The following is a 24044-nucleotide window of genomic DNA, read 5'->3' as shown; positions in this document are numbered from 1 at the left end:
TTCCTACTTTCCAGGAATAGGCATATAAGATTTACAGTTCTTACGAAAGAACACTCACGGGGGTGAGGCTAGACATTGTTTAACAACAGGTATCTGTGCAGTAAAAAAGGCAAATGGTAACAAGGGAGAAAGGGTAATTTTCTAAATCTTTTCTAATCAACTTTGAATATTTAAAATATAGGCCTCTAAAAGGTAGCAGATAGGAGGCAGGACTAGCTTGCAGCCCACTTGGACAAACAGAGCAGCATGTGGACTCACATTGTGAACTTTTTCTCCAAGAATTACCATAGCAACATACTGGGAAAGCTGAGAGAGTCCACAAACCTTTGAAGAAAGTATATCACCAGCTGCAGGCTCCCTTAGATGACAAAAAAAACTGAGTCAGCTTCCTTTCTCAGCACGGAGGCTGGAGGTCAGGGCCAAGTTCTCAGCCTTGGTCACCAAATACCTGGTAATAGACTCAGTGCTGTTGGGGGTCACAGTCGCAGTGAGACCAGCCTGTAGGACTGCATGCTAGACAGAAGCAGGGTAATGCCTGTTACTGCTATTTCCCCCGCACCCGCTCCTGGCCCGCTGCCACTTCCTTTGAGATCTGTGTGACTTAGCAGAGGCAGCCATCATTCCCTTGGGAACATAACTTCATTGGCCTGGGAACCACACCCCCATCCCACACAGCAGCCACAGCAAGCCCCACCCAAGGAGAGTTTGAGCTCAGACATGCCTATCTCTGACCCCACCTAATGATCTTTCTCTACCTGCCCTGGTTACTGATGACAAGAACATAAGCTCTTAGCAGCTCTAAGGCCCTGCCCACCAACCGAGAAACCTGAATACTTAACAGGATGACCCTAGGGCAAGTTTGCTTCCTCTCTATAGTACTGCAGCTGATGTAATCTTGAAAGCACCACCTCCTGGCTGGAGGCCAACCAACACAAAACCAGTGAACTAAATGAAAACACAACCAAGGACCCTCACACAGTCCACTTCACTCTCCTGCTACCTCTGCCAGAGCAAATGCTGGTATCCATGGCTGAAAGACCTGAAGATGGATCGCATCACAGGACTCTTTGCAGAAACTCCGCAGTACCAATCCAGAGCCCAGTAGCTCCACTGAGTGGCTAGACCCAGAAGAGTAAAAACAATCACTGCAGTTCAACTATCAGGAAGTCCCACCCCTAGGGCAATGAGGAGAATGCCACGTCAAAGGAGCACCCTATGGAACAAAAAAATCTGAACAGCAGCCCTTGAGCCCCAGATCTTCCCTCTGTCATAATCTACACAACGAGCAGGAACGATAAAAACAATTCTGATAATATGAAAAAACAAAGTTCTTTAACACCCTCAAAAGATCACACCAGTTCACTAGCAATGGATCTAAACCAAGACAAAACCCCTGAATTGCCAAGAAAATAATTCAGAAGGTCCATTATTAAGCTAGTCAATGAGGCGCCAGAGAAAGGTGAAGTCCAACTTAAGGAAATAAAAAACATGATATAAGATATGAAAGGAAAATTTCTCAGTGAAATAGATAAGATAAATCAAAACCAATCACAACTTCTGGAAGTCAAGGACACACTTAGAGAAATGCAAAATGCACTGGAAAGTCTTAGCAATAGAATCAAACAAGCAGAAGAAAGACCTTCAGAGCTCAAAGACAAGGCTTTCAAATCAAATCAATTCATCAAAGAGAAAGAAAAAATAATTTTAAAAAATAAACAAAGCCTCCAGGAAGTTTGGGACTAGGTTAAGCATCCAAACCTAAGAATAATTGGTGTTCCCAAGGAAGAAGAGAAATCTAAAAATCTGGAAAGCAGATTTAAGGGAATAATCAAGGAAAACTTTCCCAGCCTTACTAGAGATCTAGACATCCAAATACAAGAAGCTCAAAGAACACCTGGGAAATTCATCACAAATAGATTATCAGCTAGGCACATATTCATCAGGTTATTTAAAATCAAGATGAAGGAAAGAATCGTAAGAGCTGTGAGGCAAAAACATCAGCATCACGTAACATATAAAGGAAAACCTATCAGAATTCCAGCAGATTTATCACCAGAAACTCTACAAGCTGGGAGGGATTGAGTTCCTATTTTTAGCCTCCTTAAACAAGAAAGTTATCAGGCAAGAATTTTGTCTCCAGCAAAACTAAGCTTCATAAATGAAGGAAAGATACAGTCTTTTCAAGACAAACAAATGCTGAGAGAATTTGCCACTAACAAGCTGGCACTACAAGAACTGCTAAAAGAGCTTTAAATCTTGAAACAAATCCTCAAGATACACCAAAATGTAACTTCCTTAAAGCATAAATCTCACAGGACCTGTATAACAATCACACACACACACACACACACCCCCCCCCACACACCCACACCCACCCCAAGGTATTCTGGCAGCTAGCACGATGAATAGAATAGTACCCCACATCTCAATACTAAGGTTGAATGTAACTGACCAAAATGCCCAACTTAAAGTATATACAATGGCAGAATGGATAAGAATTCACCAACCAAGTTTCTGCTGTCTTCAGGAGAGACTCACCTAACACATAAAGACCCACATAAACTTAAAGTAAAGGAGTGGAAATAGATATTCCACATAAAGGGGCACTAGAAGTGAGCAAGAGTAGCTATTCTTATATTAGAAAAAACAGACTTTAAAGCAACAGCAGTTTAAAAATACAAAGGGGCACATTATATAATGATAAAAGAACTAGTCCTATAGGAACATATCACAATCTTAAATATATATGCACCTAACACTGGAGCTCCCAAATTTATATATAAAAAAATTACTACAAGATCTAAGAAATGAGGTAGACAGCAACTCAATAATAGTGGGGGACTTTAATACTCCACTGACAGTGCTAGACAGGTCATCAAGATAGAAAGTCAGCAAATAAACAATAGACTCAAACTATACCCTAGAAAAAAATGAGCTTAACAGATACTTACCGAAATTCTGCCCAATGACTGCAGAATATACATTCTATTCATCAGCACATGGAACATTGTCCAAGATAGACCATATGATAGGCCACAAAACATGTTTCAGTGAATTTAAGAAAGTGGAAATTATATCGAGTACTCTCTCAGACCACAGTGAAAGAAAATTGGAAATTAAAAGAAAAAGGAACACCAAAAATCATGCAAATACATGGAAATTATATAACCATCTCCTAAATGATTGTTGGGTCAACAATGAAACCAAAATGGAAATTTAAAAAAGTTTTGAACTGAATAAAAATAGTGCCAAAACTTATCAAAACTTCTGGGATACAGCAAAATAGGTACTAAGAGGAAAGTTCATAGCTTTAAATGCCTACATCTAAAGGTCTGAAAGAGCACAAATAGACAACATAAGGTCACATCTTATGGAACTAGAGAAACAAGAACAATCCAAACTCAAAGCCAATTGAAGAAATAACAAAGATCAGGGCAGAATTAAGTGAAATTGAAACAACAACAACAACAAAAAATACAAAATATAAGTGAAAGAAAAATCTGGTTCTTTGAAATGATAAATGAAATTGATAGACCATTAGCAAGCTTAACCAAGAAGAGAGAAGATCAAAATAAGCTCAATTAGAAACTAAATGGGAGATATTACTACTGATACCACAGAAATACAAATGATTATTCGAGACTACTATAACACCTTTGAGTGCATAAACTAGAAAATCTAAAGGTGATGGATAAATTCCTGGAAATAAACAACCCTTAAACCAGGAATAAATAGAAACTCTGAACAGACCAACAAAAACCAGTGAGACTGAAATGGTAATCTAAAACTGCCAACAACAACAACAAAAAAGTCCAGAACCAGACAGATTCGCAGCTGAATTCTATCAGGAATTCAAAGAATTGTGACCAATCCTATTGACACTGTTCCACAGGATAGAGAAGGAAGGTATTCCTCCTAAATTTTCTATAGAGCCAGTATCACCCTCAAATCCAAACCAAGAAAGGATATAACAAAAAAGAAAACTACAGACCAATATCCCTGATGAACATAGAAGCAAAAACCCTCAACAAAATACTAGCTAACTCAATCTAATAGCAGATCAAAAAGATAATTCACCATGATCAAGTGGGTTTCATACCAGGGATGTAGGGATGATTTAACATCCACCAGTCAATAAATGTGATACACCACGAAACAGAATTAAAAACAAAAATCACATGATCATCTCAATAGATGCAGAAAAAGCATTTGACAAAATCAGGCATCATTTTATGATTAAAACCCTCAGTAAAATTGGCATGGAAGAGACACACCTTAAAGTAACAAAAGCCATCTATGGCAAATCCACAGCTAACATTTTATTGAATGAGGAAAAGTTGAAAGCATTCCCCCTGAAAACTGAAACAAGATAAGGATGCCTACTTTCACCACTTCCATTAAACATAGTACTAGAAGTCCTAGCCAGAGCAATCAGAGAAGAGAAAAAAAATCAAAGGCATCCAAATTGGTAAAAAGGAAGCCAAACTGTCACTGGTGATATGATTGTAAACACAGAAAGACCTAAGGACTCATCCAAAAAGCTCCTAGAGCTGGTGAATGAATTCAGCAAAGTTTCAGGATACAAAAATCAATGTATACAAATCAGTAGCTCTGCTACACACCAACAGTGACTAAGTGGAGAATCAAATCCAGAACTCAACCCCTTTTACAATAGCTGCAAAAAAATAAAATAATTCTTAGGAATATACCTAACAAAGGAGGTGAAAGACTTCTAAAAGAAAAACTACAAAACACTGCTGAAAGAAATCACAGATGACAAAAACAAATGGAAACACATCCCATGCTCATGACTGGGCAGAATCAATATTGTGAAAATGACCATACTGCCACAAGCAACCTGCAAATGCAATGCAATTCCTGTCAAAATACCACCATCATTCTTCACAGAACTAGAAAAAATAATCTTAAAATTCACATGGAACCACGTAAGAGCCTGCATAGCCAAACAATGCTAAGCAAAACAAAAAAATCTGGAGGCATCACATTATCTGGCTTCAAACTATACTATAAGGCCATGGTCACTAAAACAGCATGGTACTGGTATAAAAATAGGAACATCGACCAATAGAACAAAATACAGAACCCAGATATAAAGCCAAATACTTACAGCCAACTGATCTTTGACAAAGCAAACAAAAATATAAAGTGGAGAAAGAATACCCCAGTCAACAAATTGTGCTGGGATAATTGGCAGGTCACATGTAGAGGAACAAAACTGGATCCTCATCTCTCACCTTATATGAAAATCAACTCAAGATGAATCAAAGACTTAAATACAAGACCTAAAATCATAAAAGTTCTAGAAGATAACATCAGAAAAACCATTCTAGACATTGACTTTGGCAAAGACTTCATGACCAAGAACCTGAAAGTAAATACAACAAAAACAAAGATAGGTGGGACTTAATTAAACTTAAAAGCTTTTGCACAGCAAAAGAAATAATCAGCAGAGTTAATAGCCAATCCACAGAGTAGCAGAAAATCTTCACAATCTATACATCTGACAAAGTGCTAATATTCTGAACCTACAAACAATTCAAACAAATCAACAAGACAAAAACCAAACAATCTCATCAAAAAATGGGCTAAGGACATGCATAGACAATTCTCAAAAGAAGATACACAAATGGCCAACAAGCATATGAAAAAATGCTCAACATCACTAATTATCAGGGAAATGCAAATCAAAACTGCAACGCGATACCACCTCACTCCTCCAAAAATGGCCATAATCAAAAAATTAAAAAATAATAAATGTTGATGTGGATATGGTGAAGAGAGAACACTTTTACACTGTTTGAGGGAGCGTACACTACTACAATCACTATGGAAAACAGTGTGGAGATTTCTTAAAGAAATGAAAGTAGATCTACCATCTGATCCAGCAATCCCATACTAGGTATACAGCTAGAGAAAAAGAAGTAATTATACGGAAAAGATACTTGCACATGCATGTTTATAGTAGCACAATTTGCAATTGCAAGAATATGCAGCCACCCCAAATGCCCATCAATCAATGAGTGGCTAAAGGAAATGTGGTATATATATATATCATGGAATGCTACCCAGCCATAAAAATGAATGAAATAATGGTATTCACGGCAACCTGGATGGAACTGCACACTACTCTGCTAAGTGAAGTAACCCAGGAATGGAAAACCAAATATCAAATGTTCACATTCATAATTGGGAGATATTTTATGAGGATGCAAAAGCATAAGAATGATACAATAGACCTAGGGGACTCAGGAGAAAGTATTAATGGATAAATGACTACACATTGGGTACGGTGCATACTGTTTGGGTGATGGGTGCACCAAAATCTCAGAAATCACCACTGAGAATTTATTCTTGTAACCAAACATCACCTATTTCCCAAAAACCTACTGAAATAACAAAAAATAAATTAAAAAATATTTAAAAAGGCCTTTAGCCTCTGGAGTCTGTAATCTTGCTCTTCACCAATAATAAACCACATTTTTCTGATCTTTCTTTTATTCAGAACACACGCTTAATCTAAGGTGCCAAGTTCTAGAGTCTGAATTCTCATTCCCTTTTGCATTAATTCCTACCAATGGTTAGCTGCTCATCCTTACAGGACCAGGTAGTGGGAAGTGACACAGTTAATGTTAACAACTCCTGTTGTTTTATACAACTTCAGCCTGACCAGATTCCTAGGGCTCCTAAGCCAATTGAGGTCTGTCCTAAATAAGGCCTCTAAACATTTAGAAGGAAGGCTCTCCACTCTGCCTATACCTGGAAGAAATATTCTTATATTTCTAAAAGAAGGAAAATTTCAGATACTACCTATCTTTCTGTTAGAAAAAGTATAATATGATGATTCCTGGCTCTTAACAGATTGGCTTTAACAAGAATTAACAATCAAATTCTCTGCTAGGCCACTCAATTTTCCTGTTATTATTTTCATTTATCACAAAAATGGAAATGATTCTTACTTATTCCTTTTTTATACGTTCTCATAGTTGAAAAATTAATTACATTGTCTTTAAGCCTTAACATGAATATTTACATGTTAAATTTCTCATCTGTATATTTATCATACCTAGTGATCGCAAAATCATTGAATGGAAGCCGATTGCAAGTGCTTTCAATTCAGGTTGAACAATCCTGTAATATGATTAAAGCAAAGAAACAATACATATCATTAAAATATCAAACTGAGTTCATATCAAAACATTTATCAGTATCATTTTACTTCATAGTAGAATGAGAACTCTTAAGTGAATGGCTCATGTTAAATATAGTTATATTTTCAATTGTTTTAAAAGGCAGACACCTGGGTGGTAATAATTATTTTTATTTCTTATTTATTCTACGCTTTATGATTTCAGGACAGTTTAACAAAATTTTCATATTTGCTCCTTGTGAAAATCCTATAAAAAAGTGATGAACGGACTTGTTGTGTTTATGAAGAATATGATTTTGTGTGGACTATTTAGTTAAGGTAGCTCATATGAAAATATTATATACCCTTATCCAAAAATAATTCTTAGCAGTCCTCTTTTTGCCATCTTACTTCTATCATCAGTGTTAAGTGAGTAGTTTACTAATATGATTCATAAATTATATAATACAACCAGATGGGTCAAAAAACTTTTCTGTATTCTAGTGTCTTGTGTATTTAACTGTCATATTAAAGGTAAAGAGTATACTTGTATCCTCACTTAGAAACTAACTCACTCTTGCATTTCCCCATTTCCATTTTTTTGTGTTCAACAAACTGATTACACTACCAACCCTGTGATAACTTAGTATATACCAAGCGAAATAAAATTATTTTGCATTAGTGGAGGGGGTGGATTGGGATAAGGGAGGGTGACTGTGGCTCAAAACACCCAGTTTTACTGAAATAATGAATTAACTGATGAAAAAGGTGTTTTTTTCTTGAATTCTTGGATGGTTACTCTTTCAGAGAGCTATGTAGCTGTCATCAATCAACGAACATTCACTGAGCACCTACTGAGAGGTACTATGCTGGTTAACGTTCTTGGGAGTAAATAGACAAATTATGCTTCTTCTCATCTAAGTGACTTGGAGAAGTGTGTCACTTAATTTCTCTTAGCCTTAGTTTCTTTGTTTGCTAAGTGAAGATAATAATGCTTATCTCATGTTATAAGAATCCAATAAAATGAGCTAGAACTCTAAACTTCAATTTCATTTACACATAATCACATCTATACAGAACAGCTTTCTTTTATTGAGATTCTGAAAAGAATTCAACAGGATTTATAAAATTTTAAAAGGCAAAAGTTAAATTAAACATAATATATTAAAAGTTAAATATAAGATAGTTATATATTAGGAGAGACAATAAATGGAAAGCATGCTTTGGCTCTGCTTTCACCAAGTACAGCAGTACTTTGTTAGCCCAGCTGAGGACACAACACTACACTGAAGACAATGAATCCATGTCTGCTAGATAAGGAGGAAATTTATTTCATAAAGAGGTAGTCAGGAGAAAATCAGCAGGAAGGGGAGGTTAGCTTTTCTATTAAGATGTTACTCTCAAATATCAGATTTCTCAAAGGAGGTTTGGGGAAAGGAGAGATTGCACTTCACCCCTGGTTGAGCTCTCTGACAATTGCCTGACACGCATTTTTCACTGTAATTCATTTTCAGAAGTTGCACTTTGTATACTACATGCACAAGGCAAATTGACATTTGTTATCAACTTGTATTTTCACCCAGGGAAAGGGTTAGCATGCAGGAGAATTGGGGGACTTGCAGATAGGGTGAATATTTTCCGAAGAGTGGGCCTGAAATCTTCAATTCTGTGGAAATGATGGATATGTGTGATATAGTAACATACATATACAATAACAACCATACACACTCCGACATTTACATGCATGTACACTCACACTACTCCTTGCATGCTCATACTCACATGCTCACTTGCATGCACACATCCATGCACTATTATCATGAAAGATATTTTTCACTGTAGAGTGACGCCTGCTTCATGTATGATATTGAGCAGCTCTGGATTTTCATGGATATCTTCCGTGATGAACTCATCACAAAAAACACCCCAATAAGTTAAATGTGTCATTTCATTTAATTATTGATGATTTTTTAAAAAATGTGTGGGGCTTATTTCACTTCCTTTTTATTTTATTTTAGTATTTTTATTTTTAGTTCTGGAGTGCATGTGCAGGATGTGCATCCTGTTTGCAAAATATTGAAGAAAAACTCTAATTTGTATCCTAAAGGAGCCAAATCTTTTCTGGCTGAGCCATTAAAATGTATTTTGTTTTTAAGTTCTAAAACATTACCCTCCTTTGGGTCATTTAAGATTGATGTTTTGTTTGTCATCAGCTTACATCATGCCTCACACCCTTGTCACCAGTAGAATGCCAAGATTTTGAGATCTTCTCTGGGTACCAAGACTCTCATTCCACATGGTTTAATATACATCCCTTAATCCAACTCACTTTTCTACTCTTTTCCCATCACCCAAACCCTTTTATTTTGCCCATGGAAACTCTTGTTTATTACCAGCAAAAATGTTTATTTTTTTTTATTTCATTTTTTTTGAGACAGAGTCTAACTCTGTGGCCCAGGCTGGAGTGCAGTGCTATGACCTCAGCTCGCTACAACCTCCACCTCCTGGGTTCAAGAAATTCTCCTGCCTCAGCCTCCTGAGTAGCTGGGATTACAGGTGCCCACCACCACGCCTAGCTAATTTTTTAAAATTTTTATTTTTAGTAGAGATGGGGTTTCACCATGTTGGCCAGGCTGGTTTTGAACTCCTGACCTCAATTGATCCACCCGCCTTGGCTTCCCAAAGTGTTAGAATTACAGGCATGAGCCACTGTGCCTGGCCAACTTCCTACATTCTTTTTAGCTCTTTTACTTTCTTGTTCTAAATGAAGTCTAACTCCCATTAACACTCTTTCCATACAACTCTATCGTTTTCCTTCCACCGCCTCCGTATCAATGGGCCTGAAATGTGGAAGTCCTTATTGATCTTTTGTTTTTACCACTTTCATACCTGAGTCTCTCCTCTGAAAGACCTCTAGATCCTAGGAAGAGGTGCACCACCCTAATATGCTATTCTCTAACCTCCTTGTCGAAGTTAGCTGTAGACTGGCACAGCACAACTCTCACCATTTTTTGACAATTTTCCTTCTAGGTTCTCTGTCATTTTCATCAAAATGATTTCTGCTCCTTTTCCTAGTTATTTTAATCTTTGTATAGACTATGCTCCCAATGCTCTGCTCTTCCAGTTTCTTGGCCTTTTCTCTGGAAAGTCATATTTCTTTCACCCACAATCAGTTCATCAGTACCCACTTTTTAAACTCTCAATTTTGAGCATCCCACTCCTCATAACCACCTCTCAAAGTTTAAAATGACTCCCTTTCATACATCTGCTGCAATATACCTCAACCCCAGCTCTTTAGGCTTATGACTCCTCTGACCTCTTCACAGGCCATCTCTAGTTTCACCTCTTCACGTCCTCTCTCATCATGATGTTTTGTTATAATCAATCCTTTGCATATATCTTGAACATTTTTGTCTATCTCATCCTTTATTGCATTGGACAAGCAAAAATGCTTTTATCTAAACCTCTGCCTTCTCTGCACCTATGTACAATGTGCTGCATAGCTGGAGGAAATAATTCAAACATGCTGGTTGGGCTCACTTTAAATTCATAAGCAAAAATATTCAGGGGACCTCCAGTGCAATTGTCCAATATTTTACTAGTCCATTTGCCCAGTCAGTATATTTCTCCAATCTTCAAGATTACTAGGTAACATTTTCTTACATGAACACTCTTTCTTTTCTTTCTCTTCTTTCTCATCTGATTACATTGTTTTTTTATAACAGAGAAAGTAGAAGCAATTAGAAAAAAGTTTCAATATTCTTCATCACTACAGGTACACATTTACTGGCTTTTTACCCACATAGACAATTTTTCCTTCTACAAACAAAAACTCCGTGTCCTTGTTAATATCTCTTTTCATCTTCCTCTATAATTACTTTCCCTCTCTTCTGCGTTGTCAGTTTCCTTCATCTGTACTGCTAATTCTCATTCGTATGCAAGCATGGTATTATTTCTAGCACTGAACATAAACAGAACTCTTGATGACACAATCATGCTAGCTACCACATTTTTTCTCTGCTTCTTCTTGTAACACTTCTCCTGAAAAGAACTTTCCATACTGACTGTTTACACTTTCCTTTCTAGCATTTTTTCCTGATCCTCTTCAATATAGCCTTTCACATTCTATGCAGCACACATTATAGTCACATTTTCAAAGGGAGAAAAATCCTGTTAAAACAAAATAAATTCAAAAAAAGGAGAGATAGCTTATCTGAATGAGGAAGAACCAGATAAACAATTTTGGAAGTATAAAGAAGAAAGAGTGTTACAACCTCTCCAAAGGACCACAGTAACCTCCAGCAGTGGATTCTAAAGAAAATAAAATCTTTGATATAGTCGATAAAGAACACACACGTTGTAGTCCCAGCTACTCAGGAGGCTGAGATAGGAGAATCGCTTGAAGCCAGGAGGTGGAGGTTGCAGGGAGCTGAGATCATGCCACTGCACTCCAGCCTGGTGACAGAGTGAGACTCCAAATCAAAAAAAAAAAAAAAAAAAAAAAAATCCAAAATATTGATTCTAAAGAATCCTCCAAGAAATAAGGCCTTTAAGAAATACAGGATTATGTAAAGATTGAGATCCAAACGTTGAAGGCCATCATAAACACACCAGGAAAATGATGTAGCATAAAAAAGAAAATATAGATTTTATTGAGAAAAACAGACACAACTTCTGAAAATGAAAACTATTTTGATGGAACTGCAAAATAGTTCTGAAAACTTTAACAATAGGCTGAACAAGCAGCATAAACCATTTAAGAGCTAGAAGACAGGTCTTTTAAGTAAACCCAGTAAGACAAATACAGAAAAATTAATTGCAAAACTTAACAAAGCCTTCAAGAACTAGGTTATCATGTAAAGCACCCAAACCTATGAATTATAGCCATTACAAGGGGAGAAGAAGAGCAAGTAAAAAGTGTGGGTAACTTGTTTGAATAAATAACTCAGGAAAACTTCCCTGGTCTTGCTACGGGCCTAAACATCCAGATATAAAAATCTCAGATGATTTCTGGGATATGTATTACAAGAATAATCTAAGAAAGACATAGAGTCATCAGACTATCCAAAGTCAACAAAAAAGTAGCAAGAGAGAAGTGTCTAATAATCTATAAAAGAAATCTCATCAAACTCATACCAGAGTTTGCAGGAAACTTGTAAGCAGGATCCGTACAAGCCAAAAAGAAACTGGGGTCCTATTTTGAGTCTTCTTACAAAATAAGGCCAGACAAGAATTTTTTTTTATCCTCCTCAACTAAGCTTAATAATTCAAAGAGAAAAAACGTATTTCCTAGATAATAAGTAAACACTAAACATATTTGTCACAGACTGGCACTACAAGAAATACTCAAAGGTGTTCTAAACACAGAAACGAAAGAGCAATACTAATCATTATGGGAACATACAAAAGTATAAAACACACAGATCTTATAAAGAAATCACCTAATTGATGTCCCAAAGCAATTAAGAACTAATTAACAATATTATGGGAACAAAACTTCAAATACTGACCTTAGATGTAAACAGACTAAATGCTTCACTTAAAAAAATATAGGCTGGCAGAATGTTTTTAAAAAAAGATCCAACTTTATGCTACACACAAGAAATCCATCTATCTAAACTAACTGGTATAGACATTTTCAGAGTCAAAGTAAAGGGGTGCAAAAAGATATCCCATGGTTACATAAACCAACTATAGCTATACTTGTGTTAGATCAAACAAATTTCAAATAAAAAATGGTAAAAAAATGAAAAAAGGTTATCATATTTTATAAAGACTCAATTCAACAAGAGGATATAACAATTCTAAAAGCATGCATCGAGCATTGTAGCACTCAGATTCATAAAACAACTACTACTCCGACTGAAGAAAAGAGAGAGACCAATACAACATTAGTAGGGTCCATAAATAACCCACTGACAGAAATAGGAAGATCATGGAGGCTAAAAATCAACAAAGAAAACTGGTAAATAGAACACTAGACCGAATGAACCTAACAAACATTTGCCGAACGTCTTATATTACTACCACAGAATATAGATTCTTCACATCTGCACGTGAAGCATGCTAAAAATTTGATCATATGCCATGCCACAGGCAAGAGTGAATACATTTTTTTAAAAATCAAAATTACATCAAGTACCTTCTCAGAACACAGTGAAATAAAAACAGAAATTAGTACATAGAGGAATTCTTGACACTATACAAATAAATGAAAATTAAATAACTTGTTCCTGAACAATTATTGAAATCAAGACAGAATTATTTTTAAAAATCAAAATGAATGAAAAATAAAGACAGCATATCAAAACCTCTGAGATGCATCAAATCAATGCTAAGAGGGAAGTTTGTAGCATTAAATGCCTATCTAATATCATGCCTCATCGAACTAGAAAATCAAGAACAACCCACACCCTAAACTGGCAGAATAAAGCAATAACAAAGAACAAAACTAAATGAAATGTGGGCAAAAAAATTTACAAAGGATCAGTGAAAAAAAAAGTTGGTTATCTGAAAATATAAACAAGATTGCTAGACTGCTAGTAGATTAACCATTAAAAGGAAGAAGATTCAAATAAGCACAATCAGAAATGATAAAGGTGACATTAAAACTATTACCACAGAAATACAAAAGATCATCAAAGACTACTATGTACATCTCTACATATACAAACTAGAAAACCTACAGAAAATCGATAAATTCCTGGAAACATACAACCTCCCGAATTTGAACCAAGAAAAAATAGAAATACTGAACAAATAATAAGTAATTAAATTGAATCAGTAATAAAAAAGAAATCTCCTAATAACAATAAAAAGTGCAAGAACAGTTAGCATCACTGCCAAATTCTATCAAAGAAACAACAGCATCACCCTGACACCAAAACTCGGCAAGTAAATAATAAATAAAAATAAAACTACAGATCAATATTACTGATGAACATAGATCAAAATATCCTCAACAAAACAGTAGAAAATTGAATTTGGCAGCACATCAAAAGGTTCATCACAATGATGAAGCGGTCTTTATTCCTGAAATGCAAAGATGGTTCAACATATGCAAATCAATATATGTGATTCATCAAATTAACATAATTAAAACCAAAAAGCATATCAAATCAACTGATACAGAAAAAGCACTTCATAAAATCAAGCATTCCTTTATGATAAAAACCATTACTTAACTACGCATAGAAGAAACATACCTCAAAATAATGAAAGCCGTAAAATGCAAACCACAGTTAACAACATACTGAGTGAGGGAAAACTGTAAGCATTACTTCTAAGAAAGGGAACAAGATGAGGACGTCTACTTTCACCACTCCTGTTCAACATAGTATTGGAAGTTCTATCTAGAGCCATGACAAAAAAAAGGAATAAAAGGTATCAAAATTGGAAAACAAATGTTCAAATTATTTTTTTATTTATGATATAATCTTATACCTAGAAAATCCTAAAGACACCTCTGAAAGTCTCCTAGACTTGATAAACTACTTCAGTAAAGTTTCAGGATATAAAACCAATTTACAAAAATGAGTATAATTTCCATACACAAATAATGATCTAGCTGAGAACCAAATCAACAAAAGTATCCCAATACAGTTATCTATCTGATAGATAACTGATAGATACTATAGTTGTCTATAACAAGATTTTTTTTTACTGATATATATAATAGATAAAAAATAAAATAAATAGGAATACATTTAACCTAAGAGGTAAAAAAATCTCTACAAAAAGAACTGATGAAAAAGTCATATATGACAAAATGGAATGGAAAAAGTTCCCACACTCATGAATTGAAATAACTAATATTATGTAAAATGACCATCCTGCCCAGAGCAACCTATAAAGATTCAATGCAATTTCCATTAAATTATCAATATCAGGTTTTATAGAATTAGAAAAAAAAAATCCTAAAATTCATATGGAACCAAAAAAGATCCTGAAGAGCAAATTCATCCTAAGCAAAAAATAAGCTGAAGTTATTACCTTACCTGACTTTATATTATACTTCAAGTCTATAAGCCAAAATAAATAGTAATAGTATAAAAATAAATGCATAGATTAATGGAACAGACTACAGAAGCTAGAGATAAAACCACATACCTACAACACACTGATCTTTGACAAAGGCAAAAATATATATACACTGAGGAAAGGACACTCTATTCAATAAATGGTACTGGGAAAATTGGAGAGTCATATACGCAGTCATAAAATGGAATCTCTATGTCTCACCATATATAAAAATTAACTCAAAATTGATTAAAGACTTAAATGTAAGGCCTGAAACTATAAAAAATCTTAGGGAAAAACCTAGGAAAACTCTCCTGGACATTGGCCTAGGCAAAGGATTTATGATTACATCCTCAAAAGGAAATACAACAACAACAAATATACGCCAATGAAACGTAATTAAACTGAAAAACTTCTGCTGAGTAAAAGAAATAATCAACAGAGGACACAGACAACCCACAGAATGGGAGAAAATATTTGTAAACAATGGATCTGATAAAGTGCTAATATCCATAATATACGAGGAACTCAACTCAATGAAAAAAAAAAAAGAACCTCATTAAAAAGTGGGCAAAGGACATGAACATACATTTTTCAAAGGAAGACATACAAGTGTTCAATAAACATATAAAAAATCCCCAACGTCACTAATCATCAGAGATATTAAAATTAAAATCACAGTATCATCTTATATCCTTACTATAGCTATTATTACAAAGTCAAAAAACGAGAGATGCTGGTGAAGATGAGGAGAAAAGAGAATGCTTATACACTGTTGGTGGGAATGTAAATTAGTACAACCTCTGTGGAAAACAGTATAGAGATTTACCAAAGACCTAAAAACTGAACTACCACTCAATCCAGAAATCCCAGTACTGGATGTCTACTTAAATAAAAAGAAATAATTTTATTAAAAAGACATCTGTGGCTGGATGAAGTGGCTCACGCCTGCAATTTCAGCACTTAGGGAGGCCAAGGCAGGCAGATCACTTGAAGTCAAGAGTTTGAGACCAGTTTGACTGACATGGTGAAACCACATCTCCACTAAAAATTAAAATAAATAAAATAAAATAAAATAAAATACAAAATAATTAGCCTGGTATGGTGGTGGGTGACTGAAATCCCAGCTACTCAGAAGGCTGAGGCAGGAGAATTGCTTGAACTTGGGAGGCGGAGATTGCAGGGAGACGAGATCCCACCACTGCACTACAGTCTTGGCAAAAAAAGTTAAGACTCTATCTCAAAACAAAAACAAACAAACAAGCAAAAAATACCTGCACTTGTATGCTTATCACAGCACTAATGACAAAAGCAAAATCATAGAATTAATCTAAATGTCCATTAACTGATAGTCAGCCATAAAAAATGAAGTCAAGTCATTTGCAGCATTACGGGTAGAACTGGAAGCCATTATCCTTAGTGAAATGAGTCAGAAACAGAAAGTTAAAAAATGCATGTACTCACTTTGATGTGAGAGCTAAATAGTGGGTACATAAGGACATACAGAGTGAAACAATAGACCATTAGAGACCCTAAAGTGTGGGAGGTTGGCAGAGAGTGGCAGGGATGGCATGGGACAGGAGGGTGGGAGGGATGAAATACTATCTATCGGATACAATGTACTCTATTCAGATGATGAGAACACAAAACCCCATACTTCACTGCACAGTATATCCATGTTTCACAACTGCACTTGTACCCCTAAATGCATAAAAATGAAACACTTTTTATTAACCAAAGCAGCCTTACATTTCCCTTCCTTCTTCATACACCAGTTTTGTTTGGGCTAACAGTGATCAGCATATAATGAAATCTGAGGGTCACTTTCTAGTCCCTAACTCCTGTGAACTCTCAGCAGCCCTTGACATAGTTGCTTTACTCACTGCTTCATATATTCTTCATTATGCTTCAAGAACATGATCTTTTCTGTTTTTCTCATAACTCACGGGACTTCCTCAGTTTCCTTCACTGGCTTCTTCTATTATTCATCTCTAAAGTTAGAGCACTAGGTGTTGGTCCTAGGATCTAGTTTCTATCTGTACTGAGTCCCTAGAAGATCTCAATAGAGCACTGAATTTAAATAGCATCTGTATGTTGCTAACTCTAAAATTTCTGTTTCTAACTTTCGTGTTTCTCCTGAATAGTAGATTCTACATATGACATTGTCGGTAGATATCTAACAGGCAGCTCAGTTTTAGAGACACAAGAAGTCTTACTTGTCCACTTTCCCAAAACTACTCTTCCTTAGTCTTTCCCATTTTGTTTGACAATACTATAATTTTTTCAGAACTCAGACCAGAATTTTCAGATCATCGTTGAATTCTCTCTCTCACCTGCCGTATTCAATTGAGCAGCAAATTATATTGGCTTTGCCTTAAAAAACAAAACAAAGACTGAGACTCAAGTCACTTCCCACTTCCTTAATCATAACCATGCTCAGTCGAGACCCCATCTTGTGAAGAATGATCATAGCCTTCTGTTTTCCATGATTTCATTTTTGTCTTCCAAAAACACACTCCATCTCCATGCACAGTTCGAGTGTTCTTCTCATTAGGTAAGCCATAAGCATTAGGTAATACTAACACTTAAACCCTCTAGAGCTTCTGAACACGTTTAGAATAAGTTCCAAAGACTTTCCTGTGAACAACATAATCTGGATCATGCTAGCTCTGTCATTCTGCTTCATACCTCTCTCTTCCTCACACACTTTTTTCTGACCATGTATATGTCAAGTATGCTCCACACCAGGGCTTTACCTCTGCTCTACCTTGCCTTGATTGTTCCTTCCCTGGCCCCATTTAGCATGGCTTGTAGTTTCACTCTTCAGCTCTTCATTTAGGTTTCTTATCATATGATTTCCAATGCACAATGTCTGAACTAGTGTCTCTTACCTATCCCTACTTTTTCTATTTTCTTACTCTGATCCTTCTTTCTAGTGTTGCACACTTACCCTATTTTACATATTTACTTGCTTGTTTATTAGTTCTTCTCCTGTGCCAATCCATCCCCCATTCCCCATGCCCACTGGATGCCAATGAATTTTTACCACTTTCATTCACATTTCCATCCTCATTGCATGGACCTGTGGTTGACACACATAATAAATATGTATTGGATGAGTAAATGCCTACACTCCTGCTTAGTCTAGTTTTAGCAATAGTCTTATGATATAAGCATTAGAAAATCATTAACAGACTGAAGTTCATATTTTATATCTGCGTTCTCTAGTCTGCTTCACAAAACTTTTCTTCAAAGAAAATCAAAGGCTAGTGAGAGATTAATAAATGCTTTTGACAAGTGGTAATGTTGATTTCATAACTTTCCTAATTAGATAAATCATAATTATCAAGGATGAAACAGTATTTTTAAAACTCTCCTCATGAAAAAGTTTTAATTAAGAAGTTGAAACATGTTGAGATACGAACTAGTATGAGGTTTTGAGGTGAATTTTTATTTTAATGAAATTGTATTTTAGCAAATATATGCTTCTCCCTCTGAGTAGACATTTTATATTGAAGGTGAAGCTGTATTTGTGGAATATTTACTATAAATAATTTGATAAGACTTGCAGTCAGGGTCAAAATTTAACAACTGTAAATTTAGTTTACAGGTTTACTTTCATGTTAACAAAATTTAAAAACACATTTTTTTTTCTATCATGTCATGCTGTTAGCAGACCATGAATGTGATCAACTAGTATGTTTTAAAAGTACAATCAGATGTTAACCCAGGTTATTCTACTTATCATGTATATTTTTAAGATCCACATGCCTATCTTTACATGTTTACAGTTTTAGTTGACTGAATTATTATATTGGCCAGTAGGGCACACATTATCTGCTTCCTCCCTAATTTCCCAAACTTATCTTATGCCATACCCCTCTCACTCAGTATGGTCCAATGAACTGGATTCTTTTTAGTCTTCAAACACACTAGTTCTTTCCTGTCTTAAGGAATCAGTACCTAGACCCTCTTCCTGAAAGCCCTTCATTCGGTTTTTTCTGTATGCTTTTAGATAAAACATCACTTCTTTTAAGATGTACTTTGTGAGTCCTTTCCCTCATATACTCTCATTTCACTCCCAAATTTCATTTCTCTTTTTATTCCATTTATTAGCAGTCTTTTTCCTTATTAAGACTAAGAGCAATTTGTAATTATGTGTTTATTTTAAAACTTATTTGTCTCAGGTCGCTCGTCGATTTTCTAGCTATGAGACAACAGGTACCTTATTGGTTTTATTTACCAAGAAATATTCTTCATTAAGCATCACATCCTGTCCAAATATCTGTTTAATGAGTGAAGAAAGGAATGAATTCTTTACATACACTTTTCTTCTGTCTACAATGGTATTAAGGGATACTAGGTCAGAAGCCATGCTGTGGGTAAATTTACAGCATTAGAATTTCATCACACACGGAAGTTTATATTTATATCTTGTTGCAAAATGTTTTCTTTCAATGAAATCAACAGATGATTTCCTCTAACTAGCCCATTAGGATCCAAGGCAACTGAAAATTAAAAGTTCGTTTTGAATCATAGAGAGACTCGTTTACAATTGAGGCAATTGTCAATCAGTGTGTGTCTTAAGATTCTCAATAAAAGAAGAATGTATAGAGTCTAGATTTCACAATGGAAGTATTAGAGACAAAATTATATTATTAATGATAGCATTGAAATATCATAATAATTCTAAGAAAATGAATTCCCAGAAAATTAAAATGTAACAAAATATGAATTTGAGCTAAATACGGAAAATATGTATATCATTGGGTGTGTTTTTAGTTTAATATACATGATAGTGTTTTAAAACATCATACTTACTTAATCACCAGCACGGAATATGAGGTAAGTCCAATTGCACAGAGGAAAGAATCTAAGACTTTAATTGCAAAATAAACATAAAATTTCCTTGTACACGCATCATCTCTTGGGCATTCACCCAGGTGCACTGAGTAATTTTTGTTCTGGAGACCGGTTACTTCCACACAGCTACAGTTATAAAACACCTAAAAATAATTTTTGAAATATTACCAAATACATTTGCCACATGCAACTGGGCTATGAATACATTCCATTATATTTAAAGAAGTCTCAAACTAAAATATTTATAGTTTTAAAAATATTATAAAAATATAGTTGCTTAATAATGAAAGACAAAATTGCTTCCTGAATTACTTTCTGTATAAGATAATGTAATTGAATATTAACATTTAATAAATTCTTAATATTAAAATTGGGAAATAATTTAAGAAATTAGTGTATGAAACTGTATATAATTTTCTCATCAATATAAATTGTTTTCAATATTGCTCTTTCAACCACACTTACTTCCTAAAATATGCATTTTTACTCACTTTAACAATCTCTACTAAGTATTAGTGACATGCCTGGGGAAGGATTACCCCAAAACTTCAGAAAATACAGCAGGTTGAAAGGGGCCGAAATCTGGAACTAGAGCCACTCATGAAAATAGGACTGAGTACAGAGATGGGCATGGATGCCAGAATTCTATTTAAGCAGTCGAAAGCAGCATTCAAGACCATAATGACAGATAATAAAATAGATAATATTATTACCAGAGAGGTCCAACACAACAGAATGTCCTGACTAATGGTAAGAGTACAGAAGGGGAACATTAGGATCAAGTGATTTGAGAGGTTTAATCAGGCAGTGTTTGTAGGTAGGTGGCTTTAAAAAAAATCTATTCTGATTCTAGGCTAAACAAAAGTTTAAGGGAAGTTCCCCTTTAACCTACTAGTGCTAAAGAATAATTACTGAAGGAAGAATTTTAAAAGAATTTAAATCTATACTTTCATGGTTCCACCAAGCTTCCTCTAATCCTTCTTTTTTTTCACTAAGAATAATATGGAGCAACCTTTTTAGAGAAAGCACATTGGCCAATAAAACCAAATTTGATACAGAGAACATTATTTTATAAAGAGATTTTTTTTTTTTAACTGAGGATTTAGTAAAGGAATTTTGCAGTAGCCCCCAGAGGGTAGAGCCATTGTCCATATTAAGAAGATATCTCCATGTAGACAGAGCTCTTTTTAGGATTCTAATATTATGTTTCTTTCAGATCTTCACTATTGGGCAAAGTGAAACTAGGGATTAAATGAGGGCACCCTTACTGAAAGATATTATAGTCGAGGAATATGAGATGTGGGCTTTTAAGTATAGTCCTTGGGCCATATATGTTGTGCAAGTTTATTAAAGTTATGGCCTATCTTCAAGGAACCTAGGACGCTTTATTCTTCAAATTTCTCCATGCCTTTCCATGATATATCAGCATGACAGTGGGCAAGGGAAAGATGAAAAATGTTTAAAAATGAAACATAGAAGAGTGTGGTGGAGAGTAATTATCATAGCTGACTATGTTGCTAATGTTGGCAATAGGAAAATGGCCTGAAAAATGATTACACAACTTTGTGAGATGTTGAGTGAATGGCAGGTATGCGGAATACCATACCCAATTTCCAACTATTGGGAGTTACCCAGGATATTGGGAAAAACCTGAGGCTCACATGGAAAAAAACCTTTTGAGTGAAGAAAAAAAAAATGGAATTTCTAATGGATATGTTGGCAACAAGTGAGCAGGATACTAAATTATCCTGGGTAACAGAAGTGCCGGCTGTGAGGAAATCAACATAGGAAATCAAGAACTGGGCAGTTAAGTGAGCATAAACCCTTGATTAATTTATTGGAAAGTCAAAAGCCCCAGTGAGCCCCTAGCTAAACACATCAGGATGTATATATAAAAATGCACATAGATTATTGTCCCAGTAAAGTAAGTAGTGCTGACAACAGGTTAATCAGGACTTTCCTCTAACTTCTGATGGATAAATTAATTCCAAATTAATTGAAATCCTGTGCTTCAGTCAAATCAGATGCTTCTTAGAAATCCTAAGTGGATTAAATTTTAATAGGTCATATTTCTACACTCTCAAGAAAAAAGTGGGGTAATCTCAAAATAGAATTCAAATAACAGAAAATCTTTGTTGTGTCCTAAGCAGGACTTCATATGAAGCTTTGTTTATACTTCACATCCATCACAATGACAGATAATATTGAAATCTTTTATCCTTTATACTGGAGACCTTAGCTATAGGAACATACGATAAGCAATTATTAAAAAATCAAATCTGTGATTTTGATTAAGGAGAGAAGGAAAAACAAAAACAGATACTCACTATGGGCTCTTTATTACCACTTGAAGATTTGCATCCTGCTAGACAAGGTGAGATGTAAGTTATTCCATTGTTCCCACAAACTGGTTCCCATTGACTTTCATCACAATTGCACTCTGAGTTGCAATAAGAAAGTGGTACATCTACATGAGATCTTACTGGACTATTTCTGAAAATATATGATAGACATATATCAAAAAGAGAGAAAGAGAAGATAGTGGAAGAAAAGAAGGAAGAGGAGGAGAGAGACAAGGGGGAAGTAGAGGGGAAATAAAGGAGGAGGGAAGGTGAGGGAAAGAAGAGAGAAATGAAATAAAGGATTTTCTTTAATTAGATCAAGAAATTTGATCTGATAATGCCAAAATAGGTTTTTTAAAATGCTTTTAATTTTTTAATGCTTGTAACTCTCCTTCTATACGAAGACATGATTTATTACTTAGAAAAAGTAAAACTTAAAAAATAAATCAGGGATTAGATAAGACTTACACAAGAGGTTATTACGATTCCATCAAGAAGTTTCACATTAGAAAAGTAACTTTATTCTTCTAGACTCATTTTTTTTGGGGGGGTGAGATAAAGGGAATGGCATTAGATTGAAGTTCCTCTCAGGTCACTATAAACTTCTGTGAATCTATGGATGCTAGTTAATGTGGTTGAACTTTAAAATCTGTATCTTAACTACATAAAATAAGAATTCATTTTGGTTAGAGCTGAACCTCTGAAGAATGAAAAACAAAAAATAATAGAATCAGTTGAAAAGGGCTAGAAAAGTTCTGTATATTTTGTAAGTGACACTACAATATGTTTAAACTGATTTACTTTATAATAAGGCTATAAATTATTAAATATAATTTTAATCATGGCTAAAATTATAAAGCATATTATTTGTATAAATTTTCTGCTTCAACATTTTAAAAGTTATTTTGTTTTGCAAAAATTCGTTAATGATTGGGGATTGATGAAGTACCTGTGAATAAGTATGTCATTTAAATTGAGAAAAAAGTCCATCAGTAATTTAGAAAACACATTATTAATAATTTCATTTAAAGTCATCTAATTCGTTATTTTGCTTGAGAACATCCTACTGGGAGTAGCTATGGAGAAAGGTTTATGATTGCTATGGTCTAAATATTTGTGCGCCCCTAAATTCATAGATTGAAATCTAATCTCCTATGTGAAGGTATTAAGAGACAGGGCTGTCATAATGTGATCTGGTCATGAGGGCGAACCCTCCTGAATGGAGTTAATGACCCCTTGCATATTCCACCATGACTAAACACAGCTAGAAGTCACAATCTATGAACTAGGAAGTGTGCCTTTACCAGATACCAAATCTCCCAGCACCTTGATCTTGTATGTTCCAGCCTCCAGAACTGTGAGAGATACATTTCTGTGTATTTACAAATGACACAATATTTTGTTATAGCAGCTCAAATGGACTAAGATAATGACCTAGTCCAGAAATTGCAATCAGATCCTTTTGTGTTCAGATTAGTTCTGCCATAGCTTAGCAATGTGACTACTCTTTGTAAAAAACGTCAACCTCATAGAGACTTTTGGGGAAAAATAATTTTTCAACAGTTTTCAAATACGTTTTTTCTTAGGAGTCCTTCAGAGTCTCAAAAAGTATTGAAGGACCCAATTTTTTTTGTTTTAATTAGTTATATCTATAGACACTCTAGTAGAAGTTA

General features: G+C 34.9%; 1 protein-coding gene across 1 annotated transcript in view; it reads right to left on the bottom strand.

Annotated features, from left to right (window-relative positions):
* SLCO1B7 (solute carrier organic anion transporter family member 1B7 (putative)) overlaps nt 1-24044 on the bottom strand; it is a 74295-nt gene that overhangs the window by 15941 nt on the left and 34310 nt on the right. The window contains exons 9-11 of the mRNA XM_025401671.1: nt 22357-22522; nt 19988-20172; nt 7085-7149 (exon numbers count right to left, since the gene is read on the bottom strand). Of these exons, the coding sequence (XP_025257456.1) occupies nt 7085-7149; nt 19988-20172; nt 22357-22522 (416 nt within the window). The remainder of the gene's footprint in view (nt 1-7084; nt 7150-19987; nt 20173-22356; nt 22523-24044) is intronic.

Source organism: Theropithecus gelada, chromosome 11 (genome assembly GCF_003255815.1).
Source record: "Theropithecus gelada isolate Dixy chromosome 11, Tgel_1.0, whole genome shotgun sequence".
Taxonomy (NCBI): Eukaryota; Metazoa; Chordata; class Mammalia; order Primates; family Cercopithecidae; genus Theropithecus; species Theropithecus gelada.
Note: the sequence above shows the minus strand (reverse complement) of the source record. Positions and strands in the feature narration are given on the sequence as shown.